The sequence below is a fragment of the Scylla paramamosain genome, chromosome 17, assembly GCF_035594125.1.
Source record: "Scylla paramamosain isolate STU-SP2022 chromosome 17, ASM3559412v1, whole genome shotgun sequence".
Taxonomy (NCBI): Eukaryota; Metazoa; Arthropoda; class Malacostraca; order Decapoda; family Portunidae; genus Scylla; species Scylla paramamosain.
In genome coordinates, this window is record NC_087167.1 from 8,719,571 (window position 1) to 8,732,500 (window position 12,930).

At 42.2% G+C, this 12,930-nt stretch overlaps 1 protein-coding gene across 48 annotated transcripts in view; it reads right to left on the bottom strand.

Annotated features, from left to right (window-relative positions):
- LOC135108431 (microtubule-actin cross-linking factor 1-like) overlaps window positions 1-12,930 on the bottom strand; it is a 262,996-nt gene that overhangs the window by 142,194 nt on the left and 107,872 nt on the right. For 43 of the 48 annotated variants that reach the window (XR_010272264.1, XR_010272265.1, XM_064019414.1 and 40 more), the window contains 4 exons: window positions 9,746-9,763; window positions 8,053-8,112; window positions 4,012-4,179; window positions 1,140-1,232 (listed from right to left, as the gene is read on the bottom strand). Coding sequence is in view for 46 of the 48 variants with exons in the window: in XM_064019414.1 (XP_063875484.1) it covers window positions 1,140-1,232; window positions 4,012-4,179; window positions 8,053-8,112; window positions 9,746-9,763 (339 nt within the window). In the remaining 2 variants the exon portion in view is untranslated. The remainder of the gene's footprint in view (window positions 1-1,139; window positions 1,233-4,011; window positions 4,180-8,052; window positions 8,113-9,745; window positions 9,764-12,930) is intronic. The other 5 variants (XM_064019426.1, XM_064019409.1, XM_064019425.1 and 2 more) reach the window with 2 other exon arrangements.

A 12,930-nucleotide genomic window follows, 5' to 3' on the forward strand; every position in this document is an offset into this window, starting at 1 on the left:
CCTCGCTCGGGTGAAGTCATGACACTCCAAACCTTTCGTAACCAGCCTTGCGTGAACCAGTCCGCCCATCAGCCATCTCCAGTCTTCGCCTCACACATGACTGGCTGCCTGGCTTTTCCTCCTCCACTAAGTCACAGCTTCTTCGTTACGTGATAAGAGGGACACGTGTCTATACAACATCCCGTGAGTGAGCAATATATGTATCTTTATCTCGAATTTTCACCATACACAATGCAGATATATAATTCCTTCAGACGATTCTTATAAACTATTAGGATACAGTGTTGCATTGGGGAACTGTTCGAGACAGTTAGCACACCGTAAGGCTTTCACCATTAAATGCATAAGTATAGATAACCAGCAAAATCAAATCCCCATGAACTAAAATGAAGTAACAACCTCAACAAGCCTCGCATTCTGAAAAGCTTTTGATTCTCGTAAAGATTATTTTCAAAGGCCGCAGAAATGATTAATCACCTTTTCCAATTGATGATGCAGAACCCTGTCAGTAGTCATAAAAACAACCTTCTAAACCACAACAACTTCCATTAAAGCCAGTTAATAGCTGTCGAGATAAGACGCCGCAACGTTTGAGAGTGCTGTTGGTTGCTGGGTGAAGGAAGTCTGCGGTGAAGAATGATCATATTTCGTGCACGTAACTGTTCCTCCCCCACAAGATCCTACCAAGTTGGAAAAATACTTGACAGAAGCGTTTGTCGCCCAGTATTTCCTGGTGTGGATAGCCCGAGCGGCGCGGCACACGGCGGGGAAAAGTGATCGTTTGAGTTGGAGAGTTCAGGCGGTTCATCTTCCAGTCAACGGTAAAGGAACAGCCAGGAAACTAAAACGGACTGATCCTCTCTCTCTCTCTCTCTCTCTCTCTCTCTCTCTCTCTCTCTCTCTCTCTCTCTGTTACACACAAATTAATTCAAGTCGAGTCCTTTAATTGGTGCACGTAATCTTTGACAACAGACACTCAACACATCGATACACGACCAACACGACGCGGCGGTGACGAGACTAACAAACAGTTCCGTGAGCCTGGAGGAGGAGGAGGAGGAGGAGGAGGAGGAGGAGGAGGAGGAGAGACGCTGCTGCCTTAGCTTTGCTGCACTCAGGAGGAGGAAGGGGGGACTTACCTGGAAGTGGAGGATGATGGTCCATATCAAACCGAGGGTCAGTTTTGGGTTGCCGTCCACGATGTCCTCACAGCGGATGTTCACCAGCTTGATCTGCGGGCACAGCACACGAGAGTCACGCCGCCGCCAGGGAGCAGATTGCGGAGTTTAACATAACGACATACGTATCCAGTATTGCCGATTTATAAAGAGTAAATTATTTGAAGGATGCAAATAAGGAAGCTGAAAAGTATAAGTTGAGTTTCCCTTCACAGTTTACGTCAAATGGCGTCTTTTATACGTTCTTTTGTAAAAGAAATAAGTGACTCAAAATCAAATATTCAACTTTACCCTCTTCGGTGGCGGGAATTACGAGATATAAAGGGGCAGATCGGCCACAAGTTTCGCCATAAAGGGGGCGAGGCCTTGGAAGCTGAAAACTCAGCCTGAATACACCACCAACTGCGCGACGTGAAGGGAATGCACTCGAAATGCTTATCTGAATTTTATACACTCAGTTTTGAATCAATGCTGTTGATTTACTCATAATTATTTACAGTCTTCTAAGAAAGGAAGAAAACTAATGTTACCTTCAACAATACAGACAAATAACAAACAACAAACAATGGCTGCACCGCCGCCATTACCAGTGCTGATCTTCAAGGAGAAAGGGGAAAAAAAAAAAAAACTTGGTCACTATAACGTAAAATTTCACCTTCACTCTACCAAAGGGCAAACGCAAGTAACTGATTTATCAGCCGGCACTAGAGAACTATAATGGTGAGGTAACAAGTAATTTCCAGTACCGGCATATCAACAGCAACAACTCAGCTGTCCTTGGCTATCCTACACGTCTTACTTTACATCAGACAACGCAACGCATCACAATTAACCACAACAGGAAAAACAAGGCGTGGGGCTGATGAATGCTCTACCTTTATATTCGTTTGTGACAAGGACGCAAAACTCTACGTGCTGAGCTACCACAGACTGACGCTCCCTCAAGACAGTCTGCGGGAGTGACACGTCCCAACTGCCACTCCCTCACCTTGGCAGCTACAGTTAGAGTACCAAACACCAACACGCACACTGACCCTTGCTGGCCCCTTTGACAACGCCACTGCACAACCAATGGCGGGTTCCCGGTAACAACAAAGCAATGAAATGGTCTAAATTTCGGAATTATTCTTAATTAGAGGCAAACCTATTACTTTTTCCTCCATTTATTGCATCCTTCATTGGTCTCCCTCTTCCATAAATAATGATAAATAACATACACATATAAACAAACTAATAAATAAAGCAAATAAGTCTTTATTGCTACGTAGACGCACAAAAACATACACACACACACACACAGAGAGAGAGAGAGAGAGAGAGAGAGAGAAGAGAGAGAGAGAGAGAGAGAGAGAGAGAGAGAGAGAGAGAGAGAGAGAGAGAGAGAGAGAGAGAGAGAGAGAGAGAGAGAGAGAGAGAGAGATCAATAAAGATAAGGGAAAAAGCGGGACGGAAGTTGAAGACGAAAGAGAAGATGGAAAGAGAAGATGGAAGGAGGAGGAGGAGGAGGAGGAGGAGAATAATGACAAGAGACAGGTGATGGAACAGACAGAGCGAAAATTATTAGATGAAAGTAAAGGAAATAAAAAAAGACGAGAGAGAGAGAGAGAGAGAGAGAGAGAGAGAGAGAGAGAGAGAGAGAGAGAGAGAGAGAGAGAGAGAGAGAGAGAGAGAGAGAGAGAGAGAGAGAGAGAGAATATAACAAGAAACGAGAGAAGGAGAATTGGATAGCCCAAGTAAGGACAGACTGCGGATTATTGAGGAAAAAAAGAACAAAAAAGAAAAAATGAAAAAAAGAAAAAAAAAAGAAAAAGAAAAACATACCTGAGGAAAGAAGACAAAGAAATGTTGAACGAAGAAGAACGATAAATGAATGTTGTAATGTGGAAATATAAGCGAAAAATAAAATAGAAGAATGCTTAAAGGGAAAAAAGACAAAAGGAAGAAGACAAGAGGAAGTCAAGGATGCGAAAAAAAAAGAAAACAAAGAAAATAAGAAGGAATAGAGATGACACAAGACGCAATAATCGTAAAATCGAGGAGAAGAGGAAACAAAGATAAAAGATTGAATACGGAGAAGGGAAGGAAAAAAAAGATAAAGCACAGAATAAAGAAAGATAACTCACTCAGAACATGACGAAGGTGAACGACAAAACAAAGGAGAGACAAACAAAGATGAAAAATACCCAGAAAAGAGAGGAAGAAGAGTGTGAAAACAAGAACAAAAACAAAGCGAATGAGAAGTAAGAGAAGAAAGAACAAAAATGAAGAGTAGGAAAGAAAAACAACAACACATAATTAGAACCAGTAAAGAAGATGACGAAAGAAAAAAAAATGAAGGAAAAGAGAGAGAAAATGCAAGGGAAAAAAAAAAAACCAGTGGAGTAACAGAAGATGGGAAATGAATGCGATGCGAGGAAATGAAAAAAAAAGAAAGAAAGAAGGAAGAGAAAGACGATCAGTATCAATGGCCAAGAAAGAGGGGAGGAAGAGAGAACGTAAAAAAAGAAAGAGGATCGATAACAATGGCAAAGAAAGAAGGAGGGAGGGAAGGAAGGAAGAAAGGATGGATAAAAAGAAAACAGATGAAGGAAGAGAGAACATTGAGAAAATGCCACATGAAAATCACAGGGGAAAAGGGGAAAATGAATATAAGAAACTATATGAATGGAAAAGTGAAGGAGAGAGAGAGAGAGAGAGAGAGAGAGAGAGAGAGAGAGAGAGAGAGAGAGAGAGAGAGAGAGAGAGAGAGAGAGAGAGAGAGAGAGAGAGAGAGAGAGAAACACCAGTAATCACGAAGCAAGGGGAGAGGGAAACAGAGGGGGCCATAACTCACCTTGCGGTATCTAAGGAAATCGAGGGTAAGTTGGACGTTCTGCAGCATGTGGAAGCGCAGGCGGCCTCGCTCCCTGGGCAGGTGCTCGCCTGACAACACCTCCAGCAGGGAGATGAGGTTGTGGCCATCCCGCAGGTCCTCGAACAGGTCCCGCACCTGTTTCCCCGCCTGCACCACACAAAATAAACTGTTAGACGATCTTCCTTGGTAAAAGTTAAACGCTTAAAGGCTAAATCAAGCTTAAGGTGAAGTCGCACAAACTTCCTTAGCAAAGATAAAGTAAAGGAATTTCTTATATACTAGAACAAGCTTAAAGTGGTCATACAAACTTCTTCAGTAAAGGAAAATAATCTTAAAGGCTAACACAAGCTTTAGATAATGGATGCACTACCTTACTTTCAACTCAAAATGGTTAATACACAGTCCTGATTTGAAAATAACAAATCTCGAGCAGCAACAAGAGTGAACACAACACGTGGTCACCGCCACTGAGCCTCTCGCTGCAAAACAAATCATGGAACAACAAATATGAACTTAAGCAAACAAGTAAATAAATCAACACATGAATAAAAACAAGAGTAAGGTAAATGAAATAGCATCGCGGTGAAATACACTCTCAACAACTCTACCAACAAAAATTCTCAACATAGCAACATACACTCGTACACTCAAAATACTTCAACATTACACGGCAACAAATAAACAACTCCTCCTTCCTTACGAAACACATGCTAGAAAGAAAAACAAAACAAAAAACAAAACAAGCCCCAAGAGACACATTTACACACCTACCATTCCGTCCAAGCGCCTCTGAAAACAAACACATCACAAACACATGCAAACCCCAGCAGCAACACCAAATTCCCGGCCAGGCACCAATTTCCTTCAGTCCCCGATGCAACACTCCCGTTCTCCCTCACAGCATCACCCAGGCGCGCTCCGCTTCACTCACCCCCGTTTTCTGTTGCACTGAGACAACCCACATGCACTCATCGATCATTCTCGTCAGGCACAAAGGGACAGTGCCACTCCTTATGTGTCCCCTAAATCCTTGTCCTGTCTCCCTGTGCTAATTTTGTATTCTTGTGGGTGCTTTAACACGTCAACTTGTGCGCAGGAATGTGTGTGGGTGTAGCATTTAGTGGTGGTGGTGGTGGTGTAGTAGTAGTAGTAGTAGTAGTAGTAGTAGTAGTAGTAGTAGTAGTAGTAGTAGTAGTAGTAGTAGTAGTAGTAGACGAAGAAGACCATGAAGACGAGGACAAAGGAGGAGGAGAAGGAAAAGAAGAAGAAGAAGAAGAAGAAGAAGAAACGTAGTAGTAGTAGTAGTAGCAGTAGTAGTATCAGTAATAGTGCTGTTGTCATTATTTATATTATAGAAAACTTTGTATCATCTCTCAGTTGGGAATGAAATTTATGACCTCGTTCATGCAGCACTTTCCTGTGTGTGTACGTGAGCATGCATAGTGCAGTATTACACACACACACACACACACACACACACACAAACACACACACACACGTCCACCCACTCCTGCCACGCCTCCCTCACTCCCTCCCTCAGTTGTCCCCTTGTCAGGAGTCCCGTGATGCGTGTCCACTCCCACCCTGACCCTAACCATACAGGTCCCCCGCCCACACGCCCTTGCCGCCTGATGTCCCTGCCGCCCAGACCACCCCACCCCGCCCCAGCCGCCTCGTGCTTGCTTCCCCGCCCACCCTAGCCCAAGGTCGTGGCGAATTGGTGATTTTTCAATCCATCAACATCACCACCCTGATCTATGATAAAATTCCACACAATGGCTAGAGCCTGCACCGCTAACACACGCTCATTCACTTCCTGACTCGCCTTCCTCTGTCACTCACTCCTCGCTTCCTACTCGTCACGCCGGCATCCACACATCACTCTCCGGTAATGGAAGGTTTCATTGCCAAGTAATGTAACAACAAGCTGCTTCATGCATCGTGTGAGCTTAAAAGTAATAATGGAAAAAAAAGAAAAGAAGGATGGTGAGACAGCGACAGGGAAGAACAGGAAACATTTGCATCCTGCCTGACTGAAGAAAATGTAAACGGTATAGCGTGCACAAGATTGGCAGACTATTGAAAAACATTATTACCGATACAAGACAGGAAGAAGATGGAGCGACAGAGAAAAATAAGGAAACACATTCGCATCATTGGTAGGAGAGAGAGAGAAGAAGAAGAAAAAAAAAAAAAAAAAGGCGTGCGCTTGATTGATTGACCAACGAACTTAACTTTCTTCACTGAGGCTTTTAACACTTTAATGAAAATAGCTCAAAAAGGAAGACTTCTGTCAAACCCTCGCCCCGCACAAGGGAATAACTCAAGGCAGAGGAGGTGCGAGGGTTACTCACTATGCTGTGGCGTACAGGAGGAAGCGACCAGGCGTTACTGTGGCGCCGCATTGTACCGGAATCTACTCTTACCCTCCGCTGGCCAGAGCGAGTAAGGGAACGAGGCAGGGAGTAAGACAGGGTGAAGGGAGGGTTGAGTCAGAGCAAGAGACGGACATTGAGGCAGAAAACAATGATAAAAGATGAGTCCAAAGACAAACGCAAGACAGGAACAGATGGACGTATCCACAGCGAAGGAAGGTTACGGGAAAGAAAATACATAACAGGACAAAAATATAAAGAAAGAGAGAGGGCGAAAGGAAGAAGAAAACATACCATTAGTTTGATTCAGTGACTATCATACTGTGAACTTGTGGGGAGGAGGGAGGGCAAGACTCTAGGCTGTAAGGCGAGGGTGCTGGGGGGACGGGGGGCTGTGCTGAAAGCCTGCTGTCTAGCTACACTTGACAGATCACAGATTGGTTAAGTCAAAACCCTACACAGCTCACAATACCGCCTCTACTCAAGTGCTCTTTGAGAAGTATATATATATATATATATATATATATATATATATATATATATATATATATATATATATATATATATATATATATATATATATATATATATATATATATATATATATGCACAGTAATTAAAGGCGCCAAGAGAGAACCTACAGTTAAGGTGAAGTGTTGGAATCACTGGAATTTCTGTCTGAAGTATCTTGCATACGTACAACAGGCGTATTGGAAGAGAAAAAAATCACATTCAACAGATAAACACTACAGAAAATTACTAATATTCAGACATTAGCATCATTCATATATATATATATATATATATATATATATATATATATATATATATATATATATATATATATATATATATATATATATATATATATATATATATATATATATATATATATTATGAAGGAACCCAAGTAGTGTCATGCAGGGGTGGAGGGTACAGGCAGCAGGCGGGGTCCCCATCACCGCCTCGCCGCACTACAAAAATGGCGTGGCTATGAAGCAACTCGGGCTTAATAAACATACCGCAAGTTTCCAATTTGCTCGTCAAATAATTATTGTTTACGTATCAATTGTTTTTATTGGTAAATTCCTCGCCAAATAAACATAATGAACATATCTTGTTTTTGCAAGAAATCAAAGTACACAAAGCTACGTGCTGTCAATAATAGAGGCTGACAGACAAACAAGGAACGTATTGCAACAAATCGTGTCTGCTTTACTTCAGACGGTGCATGCGGCAGCTACTCCATCTGACATCAACTCAGGTTGCCAACACTACATTACCTACCAACAAAGGGAAGAAAATGCAATGCAAACATCTCCAAACGAAGAACTCAATGTACACATTACTGGGGCGGAGCGACAGCGGGAGGAGAAATAAACACGTGGCGTCAGACATCAAGGAAAGAGAGCTCTCAACAGACTACGTAAATTTAACGTTTCTTGCAACAAAACGAGAACTGCAACACAAAATAATGAAAGGCGCGGCACAAACAAAACAAAGACGTGTATTTAAAGGAGGGAGAATGGCCAAAAAAATATATACTTGATGGAGGAAAAACAAAATGAATGACTAAACAGCGATGCAACTGAAAATGGAGACATAAGCCCAGAGAAAGAGGACGAGGTGGGGCGGTGAGACTTACGACGGGCGAGAAGGCGGCCTCCTCGCTCCAGTTCCCGCACACGGTGATGCAGGTGTACTGCTGCGGGGAAACACCCACACCTGTTAGCCCAGACCCGTGCGTGGCGGGGGAGAGTATGGGGAGATAGGAGGCGGGTAATGAGGGGAGGAATATAGGGAGGGAGACAGGAAGGTAGGGGGATGATGCATATGCTGGAATGGTTAACTTGGATGGGGTGGGGGGACGCAGATGTAGGGGCGGGTGGTGGGGATGCAGGGGAGGGAGGGATGTGAATACGGTATCAGTGGGGGCAGGGAAAGGACGGAGACACAAATATCGAGTGGTTTATAAGTGGTGATGCAAGGGAGGGAGTGGCCATGGCAGTGAGTGACAATGGTGGGAGGAGTGAGTGAGGGCAATGCAAATATTATCATGGGGTGTTTAGTTTATGGTTGGTGGTGGTGGTGGTGGTGGTGGTGGTGGTAACTGGCAGCTGCTTTATTCCGGTAACTATGATGGAGGAGGGATGACGGGATGGGGGGATGTGTTTAATGACAGTGACGATAGTAGTAAAAGGTGCAGTTATACATTAAATAACCTGATGCACGAATAATGGTCTGAACACAATGAAGTCTGGTGGATTCAACAACTCTGCTGGAATTTTGAGGAACACTGGTGGATTAAGAGGCGCCCTGATGCACTGGTCAGTAAATAATGGCAACAAGGCGAGAGACAAGGGATATGCTAAACTAGACATTAGGAAGTGCAACAGTCAGTGCTCTGTATCCTGTCTACGTAACCCTGGAGCTGCTGAACTGACTGGTGGGAGACAGCAGCGGTGGTGGTGGTGGTGGTGGTGGTGGCTGGCTGGTCTCCAACACATTCTGACTATAATGTTTTATGCTACTAAGACAATTTAATGCGATTTATTTTCTCTTTATGATACTATTTTATATATCTTTTAATTATGATTCATGCTACTGGTTGCTTGGTCAAGGTGGTGGTGGTGGTGGTGGTGGTTGGTGTTGAATGGTAAAAACGGATCAGGAAAAACTAGTGTGTAGCAGACAGGGAGTGTTGTCATTGTGTGTGTGTGTGTGTGTGTGTGTGTGTATTTATGCATGTGTGTATGTATGCATGTATAAATGTAAATGCCAGTCATGGAATTCTAGCAGAGAGGGGAGGCAGCAAATGTTCCACGGGACAATTCAATTTTGGATGCAGGAACATTTGCACAAAACAGGATTAGATATTGCCGGGAATAACCAGTCATAGATTTTCCATCAGGGTGTGACCGGGAGGGGAGCAGGAGGAGGAAGGGGAGAAGGAGGAGGGAGAGATGGTGGGGCAGATGCCCCTTGAACCTCACCCCTACCCTCCCTGCCACCAGCACCCCGTGATTACACCAGACTAAACTCATTTACTACAACACAGTATCACCACCACCATTACCACCACCACCACCACCACTACCCCACCGTCTGATGAGCATGCTGTCACTAACTACCCACCGCCTGTTACGGCAGTGCTAATGTCCCTGGCGCTAGTGTAATAATGATAACAAGGGGGTAGTACTGCGCTAATGACAGCCATGCACAAATACACACACGCACACATACACTCACGGACACACACACACACACACACACAGCGGTCTTCCTCATACGCTAATTCTAAAGTCATTAAAAAACAGCAACAAGACACGGGTACCAACCTCGCCATATCCCCAGTGCTGCGTGCAAGCAAAAAAACGGAGACTGGTTAGCTGATGCAAGACAAGGAAGGGTTTAATGATTAATCTTTTTTTATGGGGTCAACACACAGACACAACGCATTAGCCATGTTGCCTGTACTCACCACCTCAGCAGACCTCGTACAGAACACGGTACACAAAAAATAGTTTTGGTGTCACGAGCACGGGGGAAAAAATTGGAACATCGTTATAAAATACATGAACAATAACTTACGGATTTGCTATGGTGGTGCTGAGACTGACTACCTGTACGCATGCACACACACACACACACACACACACACACACACACACACACACATACACACACTTAAAGAAAAAAAAATCTTTCAATTATTCTTTTCTTTTTTCATCGCAGGAATACTAAGTCCTGACAAAAGACCACTTACTTTCGCTTCATTATATTCAGCTCACTCTAGGTAATCGACGTCATTTAGCCGGGACCTTCCATGCGGAGTTACAAGTGTATTCATTCATCTACCGGCGCCCACCATTAGTTTCGCAGCGACAGCCAGCGAGCTTATTTTGTTGTACGCTTTTCCCTCGACTTCCCTCGCCAATAGAGCCATTTAGTTCAGTTAAAGAGGCGGTACATATAAGACTGTGTGTATATCATAAGACCCATGCTCCCTGAGTGTTTTCGTTATTACTAAGGTTTGTACTGAGGCAAGGCTTTTTGTTTGTTGTTGTTGTTGTTGTTCTCTAGATGTTATGTATAGTGTTTTGATATATTCTGCAATAATGATGATGATGATGATGATGACAAGAAAGAACAAGAACAAGAACAAGAACAAGAACAAGAAAAAAACAAGAAGTAAAGAAGGAAAAGAAAAGAAGAAGAAGAAGAAGAAGAAAGAATGAGGATGAGGATAAGGATGAGGAATTCAATACGAAATAAACAAAGAAAGGAAAACACAAGCAAAGTATAAAAAAAACAATCTGAAGTCACGTTGAGATGAGCAATGCAGCTGAGCGCGTCAAAAGAAAACTGGAAGATAAAAAAAATGTAATACTACACTTTAATACAGACTACAACTCTAATATTTTACAACACAATCCCAGGAAAAAAAGAAGATATTGCTATGATATATGAATCCCAACTGCAGATGCACACGAGAAATATATATTGCTAGACTTTAATATCTCCCCGCATTCTTAAACCCTTTTCAAAAACTCTAATAGTTAAAGTGACACAGGTTTTTAAGGGTGTTTCTATGACTCCTGAGACAGATTAACAAGATTCCTCCATTATGAACTGGAGAAACACTCTTGAGAATATGGTTAATCATCTCTGTGGCCTTTGAAAATAACCGTGGTGAGAGAGCTGAGTGTTCCTGTTTAGTTGTGGTTAGAAGTCAAGAAAGCTTCCAGACTTCACTTCCACTATATATATTAAGTTGTCCCTCTATATTGATTTCTGCATTCCACTCCTCTATATTAATTTCTGCACTCCACTCACTTCCACTGTATTTTACTCTTCCCTCAATATAAACCCCTTAAATGCTGGACAATTTTTTTTTCCTTATAATCTCCTTCAATATTTCAGACACTAATTTTTGTACTTCAGTCTCTCAAATAATTTCGCATCAAAAAAAAAAAAAAAAAAAAAAAAAAAAAAAAAATAGCCACCCATTCTTTATTTTTTATTTTATTTTTTGTATCGAAGCAATCTTCATTCTATTTTTACAGCGTTATGAATGTTAACAGAAAACGACCATGCCAGTGGAAGGTGTTAATAAGTCCTCTGATCAACCGACAACCTAAGAACAAAACCAGGCAACTGATTCTTACCAGACCAGAGAACTAGAGTGAGGCAAGACGCTACGCTAAACAAAGTGGACAAGAATGCACTACTTCCCTCGACAAGTAACCATCAGTGTATCTCGTACCAATTATTGCTAACACGGCCACATACGTTGATGAAGTGCTCGTATTCCACAGATGCTCAAGACGTCACAGCTTGTAGTAATTTATTCAGGCTTGGTTGAGCAGGTGGAGCATTACATTAGCAGCCAAGTGGAGCAAGAGCGAGCGTAAGAGTGGTGAGAGAAATGTGATCCACCAACTCCACCTTTCGCTGCTCCCTGGCGTGTAATGCAGACCGAGTGGTGGCCAATGCACACACACGTTTTTGATACTAGTGTTACAATCTGCTTCAATCATAACCCAGAAATGAGTGGATGGGTGAGTGAGGGTAAGAGAATGAAAAATAGTTGATAAGTAAGTGGATGAGTGAATGAAAAGATGAATGAAAATAAGAAATAAATGAGTAAATGAATGGATGAAAGAATGAATGAAAAGAAGGAATAATGAGCAAATGAACGAATGCATGAAAAGAAGGAGTAAATGAACAAACAAATGAGTCACTAAATGAAAGAATGAAAGAATAAATAACAGCGACGTATTTGGTTATGATATTCTTCAATGTCGCCTCTTCACTCCTCAAGAAATTCTATCACGTACAAATGTAAAAATAATGCAGCGTTATATACATATCATCGCACTGAACGTTTGGCTGTGTGAAACGAATATAAAGTTATCGCGGCGCCTCCAGTTTGAAGCAGATATACATACAGGAGTAAACACAATAATTAATGGAGGGAGAGGAAAGGAGATATGAAAAAAAAAGGAGGAAAAGTGGAGAGGATTAGGATGAAAGAAGTAAAGCTGAATATTAAACAAGTACGTGAATATGACAGAAATGCTAAAGAAATGAGGGAGAAATTGAAAGAAAAGGAATAAAACTAAAAAAAAGAAAGAAAGAAACCGGAATGAGAGGAAAAGTAAAGAAGATACATTAAACAGATGAAAAGAATAAAAAAATAAGAATCAAGAAAAAAAAACGAACGAAAGAAAACAAGAAAACTATAAAAAAAAAAAAAAAGACAAGGCTGGAAGTGATAAATACAGCGGTATATATATATAACACCGATATAAATGAAAGAAAACGAAGATACTTGAGTACTGGATGGAATACGTGTAATCTGACTTGCTTGCCGGCTGTGACAGTTCGATTCCCGTCCCCACCGCCATAACGGGAAGTCACGTGCACCTAGACAGCGTTACGGGGTTTGGACGGGACGGCGCTGGGAGTGTCTTGTTTCAGAGGAACGTGTGCGGTTTAACATTGATTGTCGGTAGGCATG